Source organism: Cephus cinctus, unplaced genomic scaffold (genome assembly GCF_000341935.2).
Source record: "Cephus cinctus unplaced genomic scaffold, Ccin1 Ccin1_scaffold0013, whole genome shotgun sequence".
Taxonomy (NCBI): domain Eukaryota; kingdom Metazoa; phylum Arthropoda; class Insecta; order Hymenoptera; family Cephidae; genus Cephus; species Cephus cinctus.
The window spans coordinates 2,004,260-2,023,858 of NW_014332762.1; the positions used below are offsets into that span (position 1 = coordinate 2,004,260).

At 46.2% G+C, this 19,599-nt stretch overlaps 1 protein-coding gene across 7 annotated transcripts in view; it reads left to right on the top strand.

Moving 5' to 3' along the window:
* LOC107265151 (neural cell adhesion molecule 2) overlaps nucleotides 1–17,636 on the top strand; it is a 67,385-nt gene extending 49,749 nt beyond the window's left edge. For all 7 annotated transcript variants that reach the window (XM_025080116.1, XM_015734287.2, XM_015734295.2 and 4 more), the window contains 5 exons: nucleotides 6,215–6,374; nucleotides 6,589–6,891; nucleotides 13,393–13,833; nucleotides 15,052–15,261; nucleotides 16,905–17,636. In XM_025080116.1, the coding sequence (XP_024935884.1) occupies nucleotides 6,215–6,374; nucleotides 6,589–6,891; nucleotides 13,393–13,833; nucleotides 15,052–15,261; nucleotides 16,905–16,948 (1,158 nt within the window). In that variant the 3' untranslated portion in view covers nucleotides 16,949–17,636. The remainder of the gene's footprint in view (nucleotides 1–6,214; nucleotides 6,375–6,588; nucleotides 6,892–13,392; nucleotides 13,834–15,051; nucleotides 15,262–16,904) is intronic.
* Nucleotides 17,637–19,599: the final 1,963 nt, after the last annotated feature.

The window sequence follows — 19,599 nt, forward strand, 5'->3', positions numbered from 1 at the left end:
GGGGGGGGGGGGGGGGGGGGGAATGTGCGGCACAGTAGAGATTCGTGGTGCAGGGAGAAATACGAAAGGATGGAATGAGAGAGAAGGCGCTAAGAAAACGGGCGAGAAGTCTGAAGAGAGTCGGGAGAACCGAAGAGAGGAATCTTCGGAGCCCCGTAAAAACCGCAGATCGCCGCGATCCTCCTGCTACTTTGTATTCGGCCTGCGAACGAGCCAAAGTCAAAGTCTGGCCGAGTCTGAATTGTCGCGGCTCGTTAAGGGTCCGTTTCGCGGCTCCTTTCGGGCCTAAGGGTCCTCGGCGCTTGAGTCAACCACCGAAGGATGCCCTTGGCTGTGACCCACTATCCAAATTCTTCATCTCCCCGCATGTAATCGAGATCCACAGAAATGCGACTTTGTGAATAACTTTCCCAAGACGAGGCGGCGTCGGGTTTGTCACTTTTCGAGCTCCGCGTCTTCAACTTCTTGCACTTGAGGGAAGAATTACTTTGCGCTAATGCTCCGTCGCGACATACATATTTATATAGCACGGTACACACTGCTCTCTCGTCTTTTCATCTTTCTTTCTCTTTCTGCACTTTCTCCCGATAATTCTCCCAATCGACCTTCTGACCTCTGTATAACTCACCTATACTTCCCTCGATTTCGTTGACTTACTAGAACTTTTTTTCACACCTTTTCCTACACTCTTTAGATATTCCCTTATTATCCATAAAAACGCCATTCGTCGATAAGCCAAACGATACTTGGATTCGCGCAGAAATTATTTTGCACAGTTTCCAAAAGTTTTTAATAATCGAAAGAAAACGGGTCGATATAAAGTTTATCGAATACATATTTAGTCTCGTTGAAGACGATGGCAGTAAGCACGATTGCCACTCCACAAAACACTGAAAGACATCGTTACATCAATAGTCATCGGTATCGGCTTTCGTATACCTATATATATAGTTATGTATACAGACATAGTGGAAAGTCGGTGAATTTCGTTGTGGCATAAAAGAAATTGAAATTGGGATGAAAGTACTTGAGCGGATACGAGTGTACGAGTGCCGAGAATACACCCAGATACGAAGGACTCACACGCGTTACTCCTCTATCGAGCATCCGCACACGTGCTCGTCGGCAGCAGGTTAGAGACGTGTGTTTTCTCATATCTTCTCGCTGCAGCTCCGTCCCGTTTTCATATATTCTTTTATTGGTTCCGAGTCATCGCGATCTTCCTATTTGCCGCAAGGTTGATCGCGAAGGGCCGGCAAATGTTGCGAATAGATGCGCCAAGGAAATAACCTAGGTGGTTTAGATCCGTGGTGAAGCTTCCTAGGGCAACATTCATTCCCCGTGTCGTTTGCTCTTGGTAAGTTACCATCAACGGGACAGGGAAAATTCATGAAATTGGAAATGCCAGAACCTCTGTCCTACTTTGGCTCATAACGAAATGAAATTGTTATTTCTTTTTCTTTTCTTCTTTTTTTTTATCGTTTTCGCATATGTCGTCAAAGTGTTACTTGATTATTTCTCAATCGTGTCCGTGTTACCCGAGGCGGCGACGGAGGAAAGCTCTTTAGGAACACGATATCCTTGCCGTTCCTCGTTATAGCTTCGCTGCACCTTTTTTCAGTCGGATTTGGAAAATGCCTTCCTTTTACAGAGGGATTCTTTCCAGTAACAAGCAGACCCCCTTGGGGTATAGGGTGTAAGGAAATGAGGCGATCCGCAGAGCATAGCTCACTGGGAAGCTCAGCTCGATCAATGTCTCCATTAGGGCTGGTCCTTTGTGTATGGCACGTCACAAGTTACACGTCACAAATGACCTAATCTCTCGGTGGGAAATGTCCCGCGACTAAACTCGTCCATGCGTACCACGTGCTTGATAGACCACGTGGCCCGTAAGAGGCGTCGCCACGTGACGTATGGGCATGTCAAAAATCTTATGGACTCGATCGACGATCAAGCCTCCAGGATCGCGGATTAGTTTGCGTAGATCTTACAAGTATTTCGGGGAAAAATGATGGTTTCTTGATTAAGTAACGGCAAGAAGTTTCTTACCCGAGGTAAGAAATCTGACGTGAACGGGGAATCGTATCGAGCAAAAATACGTGATTTTGGTAAAAGTGACAAAACAGAACCGTTAGCAGTTTTACGATAACGATATCGATATCGGCAAAGATTTTCAATGCTTTGGGAAAATTGGCAAAGGATCTAGCAGCATCACACCTACCCAGTTCTTCGAGTCCCTTAGGATTTGATCGGCATGAGTTCTGGGATCGCTGGAGCGACTAAGTTTCCGGAAACGTTCCGCAGACAAACGAAAGGCTTGTAAACGGAGTGAAAGGGCAGGACGGATCGTCCATTTATTTCTGGGAAGCATGAACAAAGATCAGGCTCGGTGTTCGTCCTCTCGTCACCCTATTTCTTTTACTTTTTCTTCCTTTCCCTCGAAACTTTGGCTCTTCCCAAACGCATTAGGATCCGTCTAAGGGATGTCCGTTGTCACGATTTTCTGGAACGACCTGTACACATGTACGTGTCCCGGGATGAGATTCAAAGTCCACAGCGACGCAAGTGTTTAGGGTTGATGGGTCTTCCGTAGTTCTGTAGGGCTGGTATGGCAACGGCTGCCCTAGAAGCGGCCCCCTACTGTAGTCGGGTATAAGGAGTGGCGAAGGGATCGAGAAATACAAGGGCTGCTCCGTGTCAGCGAAATAGACTCGGCGAATTAAGCAGGACAAATAGGGAAAGCAGGGAAAGTCGGGTGTCTCGAGGTAGTAAAGTTCCTTCGGCGAATTTTACTTTGGAATCACAAGTGGAGGACGGAATCCGCATCAGTACCAGGAGGGTAGATTAAAAGCAGCCTTATTTTTCCCTACAGAGAAATAGAAGTGGCATTAATTCCAGACGTATACGTATCGCTCGTAGCTCGACGCTGATCGACGCGAGGCGTCTTCGTGGGGCGTACTTGGTGTCTCCTCGTAAATTCCAGGGAATTCTGTCCCCCTCGTAAATTCCAACCGGTCGGCGTCCCATCCCACCGATGGGAATGACTAACAATAAGACGAGGTCGACTCGTCCTTGAGAGTTCGAAATATAGCTATACGCGTAAATGCCCATGCATACCATATATTATAATGTCGACGTAGTATAAGTCATACATATAGCGTCCATTACATTCCATGTGGTATGGTATTTTTCGATTATCACTCGTTAATTGTCTCTATTGGTCGGCATCTTGAGAGGGATGAAATTTCATCGAACACTGGCTCGAATACTTCCATTAATCCAAATGAGCATCGATCCTCGGGATAATTCAGCCCCTCGCTCCATCCTCTTCCCACCCTGAAGGAGCTTCTCGGGGAATTTACATCGAGCGAGCTACATAGCCTCGTTATACAAAAGAGGAGAGGGTAGCGCGAATATAGCAGCGTGCACACTATAAGACTTCGGGATGCCGTACATAAATACATGGATCCTGAGAGAGCAAAAACTCCGGCATAAGGTGGAAACGTGGTTGGTAGCGTTAAAGGGATGTCTGAGGTAAGCGCTACGCTTTACGATCCAGGCGCTACGAACGCCCTCCTGCATATCTCTTTGAGTTCCGCTTAAACTTATTTCCCGGGCCGCGTGTACACGGTACACGTACATACGTAGCAGCATCAGCCGAGTTCGCAGGTACCGAGCCGCCTCGATAGAAACCCTATTTATACAGGGGGTGCGGAAACTCGGCGTGGATTTTTCCTTTAATACCACCTAAGACCAGGTGGCCTAGTCCTGAGGAAGGAAAAGACAAAAGTGAATGTAAAGAGGGTGGCCGCCCTTCTGCGAGCGACCCTCTCGAACGTAGGCGGAGCAACAGGAGACGCTGCTGGGCTATCCTGAGCCTCGAGATCCTGAATAGGGGGTGGCGGTCCTGGTGCTTTTACCGACGCAGGACTGCGGCGCTCAACTATTTATGTAAAGTTCCCTATAAATATGTATGCCCAAAAAAGAAGGCGAATTATAACGAGGCGAAGCACCGGCACTGATTTTCCAGCTAGAATTCGAGGGTTACTTTGCGTTAAGACCTACACTCGCCCAGGTCAAAGGTCGCGTAGCTGTATTTGTGGACGCGGGGGCACCCTGCTAAGGGTGATCTCGGTTAGTCCTTTTGCGACAGTAGCAGTGCGAATAGGGACTCGAAGGTCAAATGGCCGCCTTTGTGGATGCTGAAGCATCTGGAGGTGGCACGATTACCTCCGAGCGATAATACGCTCATTAGCATAATCGGGCAATCCGTTTTACTCAACTTTTAACGAGACGAGCTCCAATTTTGGCCCAGCTTGCCATTTTTCAGTGCGGCCTCGGCAGCCTAGCTAACCCTCCGCAATCCTGGAGACCCTAACTACGCCAGGGATCAAAAAGAGAAGCAGCACTAATAAAACTGACAAATTCCCAGTCGCCGTTCGGATAAAGACGCTTCGTCTACGCTTATCGGCACATTTTTTAGCCTTTTTCACTCTCTTCGTTCTTATCGTTATTCCCTCCCTCCCTACACGGTACCTTACATGTTTCACAACTTCCACCCTTTCATCGTAATAAATCCTCTTAACATTATATTACGCCTTGGCACCGGAAGCCTCCTACGGCATTTCTCCTATAACTTTATTTAACGATGATCAGCGAGGTAAATTACATTGATGTTGTTCTAACCACTAGCCTCTTCGAGCGACGTAATAACATGTCTGGATGTCTGGATGTCTGGATGTCTGGACGTCCGGACGTCTGGAACCCAACTGCACTTCGGTCTAGGAGCTTGCATCGGGTAGGAGCTCTGGGTTACTAATGGTACACAGTGCCATTCAGTGCCATTCCAGGAGGGCTGTCTCGTAACTAGTAACTGTGAGAGTCCTTTCGCGTGTCACGTGACAAGGAAGAGAAAATGGCTGCCAGGATGGAACATCGCAACACCGCGCAGACTTCTCGTGAGAAAGTTCTATTTGCTGCGGCATGAAGCAATCGCTTACATGTTTCATTCGAGTGGAAAATAAAAGAGTTGGCGCGTAGCGTTAAGAATATTAATGAACCACCCTTGTCGGATGTCGACGCAACCATTTGCTTCTGCGATTCTCTATACCCGCAGTCAAAGCGACGATAATAATTTTCGTGCCGGTTTCATTGAAAATTTCAAATTTTTCCATTTTTTCGTAATATCGACGACACCGCACCACCCTTCGCATCGGTATCAATAGGAACCTTTAGAATGTCTTAAGAGAGAGGTCGCCACCCTTGGGTCTGAGGGAGGTCTTAGGCACATATGAGACGGAGTCTGAAAACTTTTCGATATTACCAGTGTAATCCGCCTTTCAAAATACAATCAAGTTCGAAGCGCCGTCGTCCCCATCAGCGGCGGCAACGACGCTACCGCCACTTGGAAACCAGCCCTCTCGTCAACGTGCAATCCCGTCGACGGGAGCCGCGAGAAAATCCCTAGGATCGTTCACGGAAAGCATCGAGCGTTTCGTCCGCCTTCTCATTCTCTATAGACTTTGAAAAAGCTTCGGCCCTCCGCCTCTACTCATCTTCCACCCGTCCCGATTGCAACTATCAACGAACGCGGGAAACTTCGAACCTCTCAGGAACTTTCCACTTGGCGGAAGTTCGCTAGGTAGCTTGTGGGCGGCTCGAAGTGTCGAGCTCGTCACGTTCTTCGTAATCGAGATCGAGTTCCTCTTTGTGGACTGATAAATTGTTGCCGTGTTTCGCGGCAGGAGGAGCGTGTGTCTAGGGAATATCATTTTAATTATTAAACAAAATCCTCATTATAACTTTTCACTCGTGTTAGTATTAAAAATAATCACTGGAGATTACATGCTATGAACATTTTACCTGTAGCGGCTGTTAATTGTCATCTCATTCGGATACGAGGCTCATTTCCGTTCGATCTTTAAAACGCGTATTTATTACTCATTTGATCATCGATCTTCGAATTATCAAGGACTATTCAACCGCATGAAAAGGATGCTTATTGATACGATATCAAATTCGTGTATTTCTCTCTCTCTCACTCTCAGTCCCACTCCTACTCCCACTTACGACCACACTCTCACTCTGAGAAGCTGATCGACCCGACTCTCTCTCTCTCTCTCTCTCTCTCTCTCGTAGAAGCTAATTGAGAGAAAAGATTTGAACGATACAAAAAATAACAGCTGCCTTCGAGTAATCCAATGAAAAATTTCAGGACACTCAACTGGAGCATAATGTAACGGCCGGCACTTTGGTGGCGTCAAACACCCTGACTCTACGCGTCCTTACCCTGAGACACTCTGGGGAGTATTCGTGTCAGGCTGTGAACGCCGTAGGAGCCACTCGCAGTCCTTCCATCCTCATCCGCATGAAATGTGAGTATCTCATTCAGGACGGCAGCTTCAAGGGTCGTTTCAATCAGAATTTAGGTACATATTCACTTTAGAAACGCAACAGACCTCTGGCTGGCTGTCGGATGAAAGTAGACATTTTTGAGGTACCATCCCTTCGTAACGAGTACGAGGACCTTCTCCAGTATCGTAGCCGGACATTGTTTAAGATTTATTGAAACTTTTAATTCGACCTCAGATGCTCCAAGGTGTCGCGAAGGTCTTCAGTGGCAAGAGATACCAGCGATACGTCACGAGACGCTGTCGCTGCATTGCGAGGTGGAAGCTGTGCCGGGAGACACGGTCAAGTTTTCATGGACGTACAACAACACCAGGGGAGACGTCTTGCCCATGCCGAACTCCAGGGCCCGGAACCAGGGCCTGAGCAGCGTCCTGGAGTACACTCCTGCGGCCGACACGGACTTTGGGACTCTGGCCTGTTGGGCCAGCAACAGCGTGGGCCGTCAGCTTTCACCGTGCATATTCAACGTGATACCAGCAAGTGAGTCCCACCTCCGTCACATTTACAGTTTAACGCTGCTCCGCTTGGGCCTCTGGATCGTATCCTGGAATTCTTCGAGTAAGACCAGGATCCTGACCGGATGCCAATCTTCTCTGCCGAATAGCAAGGACTTTCAGGTTAGGGAGGACGTGGTTGCTCAGTTAGAATTCGCAATAACCGTAATACGTGCCGACTTTGCAGCACTGCACTCCGTTAAATCGGGCAGAACAACTGGCGCTGCTATCTAGTTCTGGCGTCGGCTACACCGCAGCTACGGTTTGGTACGGACTTAGTCAACTGTACGTTATACATATACATACATGTATACATGTAGTAGCGTGGTTCTTAAAGAGGAGCGAAGGGGCATGGGGGGAGAGGGAGGGAAGGGCTGAGCAGAGAGTAAAGAAAGCGATAGAGAGAGAGAGAGAGAGAGAGAGTTTCAACTGTAGACCTTGAACAAGTGAAATCAGACGTAAATTCTTGACTTGCTTTTCTACCCTCATTCGAATCTTTCTCTTTCTCCCATTCGCTCCCTCCCTCTCGTCCTCTTTTCCTCTTTGCTATATCTTTCTCGCTCTTTCTGCCGTCAACGATTCATTATTAAACAATAGTTAGATAGGAAGGGAGGAAGGAAGGAAGGAAGGAAGGAAGGAAGGAAGAAAGGAAGAAAGGAAGAAAGGAGTGCCTGCACTGTATATCGTGGGATGAATCGTTATTCGCCAAGAAAATGTATTCTTCTCACAGTCCGTTAAACTTAACGTTTCTTGCTTACTCGAGCCCTTACGCGACGCCACGCGAATAGCCTCCAGGCGTGTCCTTTGCCCTTAGGAATCCTCCATAATGCTTCCATTACTTCGCTGCTTCGATTTACTCGCTAATAATTAAAGGTTTTGTAGGCCTCTTCTAGCACCCTATTATTCTCTACAGCGCAGCAATTTAATTCTTGAAATTAGTCTCCGTCTTGCTTTATATTATCTTTGATAATATCATGGATTCTCATTCGCCAGTCGAGATATTGAAATTTTCAAAGTTAGCTAACAATCGACTACTCGCGCCGTTCTCGCAAACTTTCCTGCCATTCTCGATATCGTAGTGCACAAACGCGCGTGGATACTCGTTATTCATGCGGAATCGCACAGAGTCTCTCGCGACTCGGCAAATGCCGCCGTCGCCATCGTTGCTCGTAAACTTTTCAAAAGTTTAGCCTCAGATTATTCCAGGATCTTTTCTTCCAAGCTCGAAACATTAGCGCACTCATTTGGTGGCTGCGTCGACACTTCTTCCTTCGAGTGGCAACGGCATTTTGCACGCTCAGCCAGAGACAGACGCATTCGCAAAGTGGTCCAGCATCTTCCTCACGGCTGCTTCCGCTGACCGATTACACTGTTTCCATTCCGTCTTGAAGTTTGCGTCGTTCGCTCGTGTCCTTCGTGTCCTTCGCTTTTGTGTCTCGCTTCCGTCGGGCATCGGGACCTTCCTAAGTGCACGAGCGGGACTCGTCGAGGGGATTCGATCGATCGATACGGACGCAGTGCATTTGCGAGATTGGACGAGGCGGCCGATTTGATGGAATTTTAATCGCAATTGTAATCGCAATTGCCCTGGTAATTGTTACGAGCGCCTCGTGGCTCCTCGATAATTCGATCATCCCATTGGCTCTCGCGTTGTCAGCGTCAATTTTCAATGCTTCGCTCGTTCGGCCAGTTCGCTTCTCGATTACTCGTATAACGTACTTTTCTGTTTGATCGACTGCCTGACTGGCTGCGCACATTTTCCACTCGCCGTTTTGTCTTTCACGTTTTAAATAAGTTGGAAAACGCCGACGGAAACAGCCAGAATTTTGGAGCCTCGTGCGTCGTTACGCCGTGACTGTTACAGACGGCGAGCGTCGAGAGCGGATGGGTAGAAATACGAGGGAGGTATCTAAATAATCAAATAGGCAGAAACAACAGTGGAAAATACGATTTTTCATATTTTTCAAACTGTCCTCGTATCTTCTAATTTTCACTGCTTTCGGCTGAAATTTCCGAGCTTTTTATGCTTTGAAGCTAATAAATTTTTCAAAGTGCATCTTCCTCCACGTTCTCCTATATTTTTTACTTCCCAGTATCCCTCCTCCCCTCCCCCTCATCTCTCTCTCTCTCTCTCTCTCTCTCTCTCTCTCTCTCTCTCTCTCTCTCTCTCTCTCCCTCTCTCTCTCTCTCTCTCTCTCTCTCTCTCTCTCTCTCCCTCTCTCTCTCTCTCTCTCTCTCTCTCTCTCTCTCTCTCCCTCTCTCTCTCTCTCTCTCTCTCTCTCTCTCTCTCTCTCCCTCTCTCTCTCTCTCTCTCTCTCCGCGCTATCCCCGCCATCTGACGCACCCTTTACTTCTTTACTTTTACACGGCGCTTCGTGCTCATTTCCAACTTTTAACGCACTCCGCCGTATAATGCCATTGTCCAGGTATTAAAAGCCGTAACTACTTCGGGACTTAACTTTCTTCCTTCACGTCCCTTCTTCGCCCGTGATCCATATGCTCCTCTCCCTCCGTCTCATCTCTTTATCTTCCTCCTCCTCCTCCTCCTCCTCGTTCTTTCTCTCGACGTCAGACTTTCCCAGCCAAAGTACTACGTGAGCAAAGTACTACGTGAACGCAACGGAACTTCACTTGTAAATCTCCAACTGAGAATTATACGCCCGCCGAGGATTACGAGCCATTAAACATATGTAATACATAGCGGAGGGAGAACCGCGAGGGGCTGCGGGCTGCTGGGAAGGCGAGGACGCTGGAGGCGATAGCGAAAATAAAGCTGCTCCCTTCGTTCGAGCCGCAGTCGCCCAAAGAATTTCGCTTCTCGCGTCGGCCGGCCTCCTGTGTCCTCCTTGGCCGTGCACCGTGTCCGTTCAGGACTGGTGAGCATTGCGCGACAGGCGTATTCCATTACTGGGAACAGGGTACGGCCAATTCTCATTCGAGAGCCCCTATCATTCCATCAGTCAGTGAATAGTCCGTCCCCGGAATGAACCACCGCGTCCAGCAGACGCTATGGGGTGATCGCTGAAAAAAAAAAAAAACGCAAGAGTGAAGAGGGGGCCGAAAATAACAACAATTAAAACTGGAACCAGTTTGCGTTAAAAAAGTTCCGAGCAGACTGAACGCAATCACTAGAATGGAATCTACTTCGACCATTCCGTGATTTAATTTCTTTCGCTCGCCGGCTGAGTAGTTAGTGGATTCTAGTCGTTTAGTCGCTATACAATGTGCTCGGTACATGTGTGCACATACCGAGTGGCTTTCCGATTTTCTTGAGTCCTCATTGCGTTACCCATCTCGGCTGATAAGGCTCTTCTGACAGATTCGGGTGATAAGCTAACCCCCCCCCCCAAATAATGATCCATACTATAGGGATGGTTGCACGAGGACCGAGAAAGTTAGAGGGTGGAAGGCCGAGGCTGATGCTGGATGGAATTCTCGAAGGGTATTTCGTAAATGGGATAGTTTCTCAAGTGAAGGAGGGTTGAATCTGTAGTTCCAGTCGAAGTTGTGATTTGCGCGTGCAGCCACTTCATCCCTCAATTGGATCTCGAATTGTCGCTGATATTACAAAGCTTACTGGAATTATAAACGGAAATTATTTTAGAAAATTTCAAGATTATTTATTGAGCAGAAATTTCCAAGGATTTTTATTAGCCGTACATATCTATCCTCGATGGTAGTTTGTATTTTTTAACAGTTTAACGAACGTTAAAGAAAAGCTCAGGATCTTCCCGCTTTCGTTTTACCTTCTACTTTCGATTTTCGACATGATCAATTCCCCGAGGGACGCGTCTATCCCAGTGGAAAGCGACCTCATGGAAATTGGCCAACGTCGAGGCATTATCAGGAGACACGCGGAGCGACGGGGATCGCGAGGACGTCGCTCGACGCACCAAGTGCGCCGAAGCCGGCGAGAGCCGGTGGCTTCGGTGGTGGCCTGTAGCCTTATTGAGTCCCCGGGTGGCGGGAGGCTCTGGAATGCTGGATGAGGACTCCAGGAGACTCCGGGCACTGTCTATTGTAATAGCGGTGGCGCTGGCTGTGGTGGAAGCTGCATTACGAAACCGAGTCGCGGCTCCATCCGACGGCGGCACTTCAGGAGCAATCGTCAGCCCGAGACCCGGAGACAATGCTAAAAAGCGATTCGGACTGGTAATCCTAGAGTCAGGACCAATCTCCCTGGTCCATCTGGCAAGATAATGGACAGCCAAGGACCATTTCGGATGGAACGCGATCAGGTTCCCCCAACCGAGTTGCCTGTAAATGACATGGTCTATATCTTCTTCCTAACAATAAGTTCTCTCGAATCGATCACGCCTTTTATGCCGTTAGCGATGGAATCGCTCTAGAGATTCCTGTATTGTATTTTTTATCATCCTATTTATTCGAGAGTCGAACCCGCAGGGAATCGAAACACAAAAAGTCCTCACGTGACAACGCCTGCATTATACATTACAGCATCCCTCGCGACTTCCTAGGGGAAGGACTGATGATGATCTCTCGGAAGGCATACTCTCGGAAGTTGATAATTTTATTAATGGTTTTGCTAATTATTCTCCACGATTAAGGTTCTCCATTAACTGGAAAGCTTTTATGGGCTCTAGGCAGTGGTCTTACCTTGGCGCGCGTTCTCGAGGATCCCGGTTTCTTATCGATCATAGATAAGAAGAGACATGCACGTCCCCATAGAAATGACAGTTCTCCGCGTGAACTCGCTTAGCCGTAAGACGTGTCATTTCGTCTAATGCAATTTGTAATCCAGAGAGCATATCGAGTTGACGTGCTGCATATAGGGGGGGCTGGATGAGGGATGGAGGATTCAAGGGTTCAAGGGTTCAAGGGCCTTCGAGGGCCTTCGAGGGCCTTCGAGGAGCCGGCTAAAGGAGGATCGCGTATAAGGCTCGCGACATTATGCATCGGGCCGGATTAGCCGAGCCGGAAATCCCGAGGAGAATCCTCGTTCGTCATCCTAGACGAAGGAAGTATATATGTCTGCATGTATATATACATATAGTACACGTGCATGCATCCGCGTGCGACCTCCTGCCTCCCCACTCAAAACTTTCATCCTCAACAAATCTCTCTTCTCGAGTATAAACGCGATCGATCCTGCATCCACGTACAGATGTGCGTCACATACAGGAGCCAGCATCCGCCATTGCCATTGGGAATTTTGCGGCGACGCTTCCGTCCCGACGTATAATTAATGTGTCATACACGTACAAGCGAGAAACGTTTATTGCTCGCTGCGCAAAAAGCACCGTGTCAGTGCATCGAGGCATTGTGGATGTTTGCTTCTTCTTTTTCCTCAAGTTCACGCGGAATTGCCTACTTTTCTTCAGATTCGAATTTCCACGTCGCGACGTCGCCTGCTAAATTACCGCTGAACGGCAAATTGAAAGTGCTAGCGAGCACGTCGAACGAACATTGGAATCGTTTGTTCTCTGGCGACATTTTCATCGGCAATTTCTTCTTTCCCTTCGTCAGGTTAGGCTAGGCTGCGAAGGTTGAACAGTGCCGTGAGCGAGGCGATGAATAGTCGGGAGCCTCAGGCCTTTTCAATTTTTTTTTTATTTATCATCCTTCATGTCTTACTCCGGCACTGAGCCGTGGAATTCGCTGGTTTCTCTCTGTGCCCTTTTCGAAATTTTCGAATTTTAAGTCGATGAGTCCCTTAAGGGAACTTCAATCCTTTTTATTATATATCGTGATATCCAAGAAGACTGTAAGAAATTTTTGAAATTTGCGCAATTCGTACATTGCGAGACACGTGTCACGTGGTACACGTCAAATGTCTTGTTATTTGACAAAAATGATGTGAAACGTCTCCAGCATTATGTCGATACTTCAAGAAGAATAGCGTATTGCGTCCTCGTGTTGATTCTCCTGTCTTACTTTTTCCGTTGGAAAATGGAAGCAAGGATCTTCTTTGCCGAAATCTGAATACAGCAGCGAGACGAGGTAGACGCCCAACCGCATGGGCAAATGCGATAGCAGAAATACGCGAAAAACAGATTTTCCGACAATTTATGGTTCGTACGATTTAGTAGGAATGGATTTTTATTGCCGCTGAAATATTTCACGTTCCGGTTACTTACAGCGATGCTAATGTAATGTGAAACTACCATTAATGCAATATTTGCCCATGAGAAATTTTGAGAATGAAGTATACCATAGTATACGTGAAACGCGGTAAATCAGTTAACCACGGAAAACGAATGATCCGAGATTACGTATTTATTGAAAATTTCATATCCACACGCTGTTGTGTCATTCTTCAAAATTTAAAATAAACCATAAAATTTTTTCCGCAGAACGAAAGACCCTTATTGATATTCGCAAACATTTTGTGCAGTGTCAGATATTTTGTCGTTTAATGAAATATTCGAATTTTATACGAATCGTCCTACCCGAAGTCCGAAGACCATACTCTTCTTTGTAACAGTGTTGTACCACATGTAATACGTTAGACAAATTTCTATTTCAGAAGCACCCCAGTCGCCCCTCGATTGTTCGCTGCACAACGAGACGAGTGCACTGGAGGTGAACTGCATCCCTGGGTCGGACGGTGGTTTGCCGCAGCACTTCCTCTTGGAAGTTCGTGGCGGTTCTCTGGGTCAGGCGCAGACAGGTCTACTTCAGGCGCCGCAAAGCGACCAGGGTGTAATTGGCGAGGCACCGCCGATCTACCAGGAACGTAATCCGAAGCCGGTCTTCCAGCTTCACGATCTGGAGCCAGGTTACGAGTACACGGTGGCCATTTACGCGGTGAATAATCGAGGACGAAGCGATCCGGTATTATTGGAGAACATCCGCGTGGCGGCGCCACTGGGTCCCGTCGAGAGAATCAGCATAATGCTGGAAGACCTCAAGAAAGTTATACCTCAGACCAGCTCAAACAACATTATAGTCATCATGGCGCTGATAGGTAAGCAATACTAGGAGAGTAGAATGGAAGGGATGAACCTGGTGAAGTTATTTTGTAAATTTTCTCTCTTTTTTCTTAATTCTCCATAGCTTAACTGCTACTTCTGCCTCGCTGGCGCTGCAGGCCATTCTTCGTTCGGTCTGTGGCCATAGAGTAATTCCTTACGTAGAATCGGGGAAGACTTCCTGTAAATTATGCTCGTCTCGAGACTCGTACAAGGCTTCTGTTTCATTACCTTGCGCTCTTATTTTCTCTTTCTTGCTCTGTCGCTCTCTTGCTCTCTTGCTCTCTTGCTCTCTTGCTCTCTTGCTCTCTGGCGTATACTCTTTGGCAAAGCTCCTCCGGCTGAATAACAATGCTTGATTCTTGGCTCGCTGCAGTCGCGTATGCCGGGTGGCTCTTTTGCTGTAGGAAACTTTTTCGAAAAGGAAATTCCCTCAGCTGCTTCTTTGGACAAGACTGAAGAAGACGTATAAGTAAAGGAACTAGAAGTGGAAGTGGAAGTGGAAGTGGAAGTGGAAGTGGAAGTGGAAGGAAAATGTCCAATGATATCCGAGTCTTCGCAATTGAAATATAACTTCGGCTAGCTGTCTTTCATAATTTAACTATAGACCTTGCCTGCCACTGCTACTGCTACTATTACCACTCTTATTGCCAGCACGTTACGCTGTAGCGAATATTATTGAACTTCGAACTCTGCGTGTATAAAGTATTGTCCATTTGCGTCGAATGACGTGAATTTATTTATATTCATCGAAACTCGCGGTTTGGGGTTTGTGGAATAAAAAAAGTGAAAAACCGCCCAAAAGTATATATCACATAATAGTATAAATATACATACGAGTATAATACGTTTACGCGTATAAATGAGACTGAAAAGGAAGGAAATGCGTCCAACGATTAATCCGCTTTGTCATTTATATCGTGAACAAAGTTTGCCGTATTGATAATAATTTAAATTCAAGGAACAAAACCAAACTACGTGTTTTTGCCGTTGTCATTGGATATTTGGATGCTGGATTGATCGGTCGTGCACATGTGGCGGCGCATGTTTTGTGATATCAAGCATTATTAGATTTTAGATATTCCAACGAAGTATCCTTTATAATCCGTATGCGAATGTATATGGATATACTATAAATGCATATAAAATATATCTACTACAAATACTATAATATATAAATGTAAATACGAATTTTGTTTTGTTCTGATTTTCAGGTGCAGCCTCCCTTATACTGGTCGGCATCGGAGTGGTCATTGGCCTAGCCATTTGCAGGAAAAGATCTGCTGCGCCTGCACCAGAAGGTCCTGATGATTTCACCACCCCTACCTACGTTCCTGCTCAGAGAATAGAACCCCGGGTCGGATACGTCTCGGACAAGAGACGTTCTCAAAGGACGAGTCTCTACATCGAAGAAAGTCGAAATGGTAGTATTCTAGTCCCTCTTATAGAAAACAAAAAGTACATGTACTTTCGGATTACAGTTCACACCAAGTCCCTAAGTCGGCTCAACTTGGCGCAAAGCGGTTTAGAACTTTGCATCTATTCCCTTGGATATGACGTTCAAGGAAGGGTATGAATTGATAAGGCTACAATGTCTGGAGAATAGTCCTTGCACTTTCCGTGTAAATTAAAAAATTGCCAGATTTTAGATGGTAGTACGATTTTTCTGAACGCAGATACTTGGCTCTATTTGTTTGGTTGGGTTTCGGTCTGACCACTTACTTACTTATCTACTCGCTTGCTCACTGAGTGACTCGTTCCATCGCCTTTGCGGCAACTTGACCGACTTCGTGAGCTTCAATGGAAACTTGTTTGCCGGCTTGTTAACTTTCCTGAAATTCCTTCGATCTATTCTACCGTCCCAACCCTTATTCAGTCTCCCTTGTGGAGATGCTCGGCTCCGGCGCGTCCCGGCACGGCCACTTCTTTTGAAAACTCATTTATAAGACAGGAGTCCAGAACTACCCACAGGAGTGCAGGAGCGACTCCTGATCCGAAGGACCAATTGGAAGATCAAAGAAGTCTCTGAACTTGTTTCCTTCCTGTCTTTCCATTCGAGGACCTCCAAAGTTGTGTGTGTGTGTGTCTGTGTGTGTAACGGGGAGTGTCCCAGAGGATGTACGTACCGATCTGCCTGGGTCTTACATTTTTCACGATACAGAGCTAGGAAGTGAACTGACGGGTATGATTATCCGGCGAAACACAAGTGTAATTTAGTTGACACTTATTTTTAAGCATAATCTAATAAAAGCTTTTAAAAACGGATCTAAGACTGTAAGGCATAATGAAATGATCGACGTGTATTAGGAGCTTTGAGGACCCGAGAGCGGGATATGAAGAGAGTCGAGATCGAGGGTGGATTTTGAGGGTCTGAAAGTTGCGAAAGTAGCCTGACCAAAACTTGAGTTAACCCGACACAGGTAATACCCCGCGTGAAAACAGTCTCAGATAACCGGGCCGGTGCCAAACTACCTCACTGTAATTCTTAGGTAGGAACTATTTAAAACTTGTAACCGACGCTCGCGGTAAGTGGCACGTAAGTGCCGGTTGGCCGTTGGAGACGGCGCCGCTGACGACGTCGCCAGCGTGACGAGAACACGGGGAAGGTGATTAAGTTCTTGTATCCCTCGAGGAACGGGACGGGTTCTTGGTCTTGAGGGGCTTGAGGGGCTTGAGGGGCTTGAGGGGTTTGGGGGGTTGCCGAGCGGGTCGCTGGGTTAAGATGCAGCTGGTTAGAATGAAAGTACCTACTTACCTTACGTTCTCAAGGTGCGCAAAGTCCTGGTGCCTGAAGGCGCCTACCTACCTATCTCAGCATCTGTATACAAAGGTGTCGGATTTGAGACAAGCTACACTTTTTACCCCTTTACTTTCAGAGGGTAGCTCGCAACGCTACAGCTTCCTTGTCGAAGAGCTTCTTATCACAATTCTTAATATCACTTGAATTTCGAGTGGATCCTTCGTTCTATAAGATATTTTGGGGAATGAAATTTCAGTAGCTATTTCAAGGTTTTCTTTTCCAAAAGCCCATCGAATTGATTAAATAACGTCTCTTTTCTTGTTTCAGAACCGGATCTACTTCAGCAGGTCGAAATTGATCTCCAGAGTTAATTTTCAAAGCGGATAGGCGACCTCCACAGAATTGAGAAGTACCTTGTCTACGGGCATTGGATTACTCTGCTAGCTCGTTAAGCTAGGTTAGGCTACTCTCTAAGGATAATGTACGAAACGTGTAGTCGTGTTTGGGAGAAACAAGGACCTGGACCAATCGGGACGCTTGTACCTAGCAAGTGATCCTCGAGATTCGCCACGAACGGACTGGATGCTCCTTTCCTGACTTGCCTGGCTTTCCTGGATTTCCTGGCTTTCCTGACTTGGCTGAACTCGCGGCGGCTTCTCCTTCCTCGCCTACGTGCTAAGCGACCCGAAGGATGCGGATGCGAACTTCGTCCTGGATATCTGTAACCTCTAAGCTATAGTCTGCCACTCACGTTTATAATACAAGTACCTTCATCGAGAATATAACGAGATAGTGTACAGTTATTTTTGATATAGGACACTCAGACTCGACAATTAGTTTTTAATAGCTGACGACTGGCTAAATGTATTTCCAATAGTTCTTTAGGTCCATACGATATGTATGCATTTGGTACAACAACAGCGGATCTTTTCGATTTGCAATCATAGATCTATATTATACAACGTGTAAAATATTACTGTAGTTTTTTTAGCCACGGAGCAATAGTATTTTCATTAACGAGAATTAATGAAGTCGAAATAAATTGCGATTTGTACCTCATTTCAATGTTTTATCGTGATTAATTTTCATCGACTTTATAAGCATTACATTATTAAAACTCTCATCTCAGAAATAAATGAATATACAATAATACGCCTCCTCTTAGTGTGATAAGGTTTTACCGAGTTGATAATGAGGAAGAAGCGCCGATGACAATAATGAGTAAACAGGTGATTCTAAAGTTACATCTATCGAGTGACAGCTTCAGGCAGAAAGTGAGATCAATAGAGGGGTACCAGGTTCCAGATACCCCGAAATGACGTAACATTGAACGAAAGTAGATCGGTAACACTGACGAGGGACTAAGGGGCGTGGGTGAGATCTGAAGACGCAAACGAGCCAAAACTAGAAACTCTAGAAGAATCGGCATCTTCCATTCACTCGTGTGCCTATTTAGTACGTACAGACGTAAGTGCGTTGGTATTCCAGGCGTATCGCTTCATTCGTTATATTCGATTCTACATACAGTGTGTTATTTTTCAATAAGTTGGTGGATTTTGTTAGAAAGGAGAACACCCCGTGAAACGTGGTCCTTTGATTAAAGTGAATTGGCATAGAACACAGCAGGGGCAGGAGACAGAAAAAGAGAAGGAAAATATAAGAGGTGGAAGGTAGAAAGTACAAAGTAGAAGGTAGACACTGTGCTATCTACCTTCATGATGTGAACGACACACTTGGAATATATTGTTTTACCGCATTGTTTACGCCGCGTTGAACCCCAGGTGAATTTTTGAAGGGACGGCTCTGAGGGTAAAGCATTACCTATGTCTCGGAATACCTGAGACACTTGAGGGGAAGATAATGTTTGTAGGTACAGTCAAGATAGCGTAGGTTGGCAGTCGGTAGTTGCTTGATAGTCAGAATTGCCAAAGTAAGGAAGACAATAGCTATTCCATTTGACTAGGGAATTAGCCAGAAGAGAGGAGAATTCGCTACAGCGTGAAGTTCAACTGTTTTAGTTAAGCTGCGGATGAGAATCACTACTGACAACGGAGGTTCGTGGGTACGTAGCTAGGTTTGTAGGTTGTAGGTTGTAGGTTGGTAGGTTGGTAGGTTCTCTACGTACGAAGGGTGGAAAGTTGAAAGGAGGCGATCGAGTTGGCGAGTTTAATAATCTCGCTGTTTTCCCAAAGGAAACGGTAATAAAGAGCTCGGCAGGATGAGATAGGAAACGATAGTGTAAAAATAGAGGACAGCTAGAGAAGGTGGAACGAAGCGAGAGGAAGAGGCTGAAGAAGGGAAGAAAGAGACGGAGAATGGAAGGAGGGAAGCAAGGAAACTCAGGTTCACTTTTCAACGGGGTAACGAGCTACGGTGTAGAATTAATTTAAAAAATATTAGCGCTTAATGTCGATGCAGCTTCTACGTTAGAAGCGCGCGATCTGGTTGCACGGTTATTTTCAAGCCTCGAGACGTTGACTATTGAAAAAAGTTGAAAGCTACAAAAAATTAAGTTGATTATAGCACATGATCTTTAAACGAACACAAATTACAGGTAACGCACTTATCTAAGGTAAGACGGGTATCTTGAATTGAGGAAATTCGTAATCTTATCTCGTGGCTTTACCTAAATCAAATAATAATAGAGAGCGAGTTTATGGGCAGCGACAAAGAATGAAATTTTATAGACTTTTTTTCCAAAAAACTCGGCGAAGAATATCAATATGAGACTGATATCGAAATCTGTTTTATGCGTATTATATATAGATCTAACCTAATCTATAGGGATGCTGCCTGATCCTCTACGCGATTACAGTGTTATGCATAAATATATATATGTATGTCCGCATATCTAGATACGTACGAATATATCACGTAGATAGATAAAAGTATAGGAGGATGATGTCTATCTACAAGAACCCCCGTGTCGACGGCAACCCTCTTTTCAAGGGAGCTTCCGAGCGTACGCGAAAGGATCTCGCGCAGGATGAATCAGGATCACGTAGCCGCGGGTGGGGCTGTC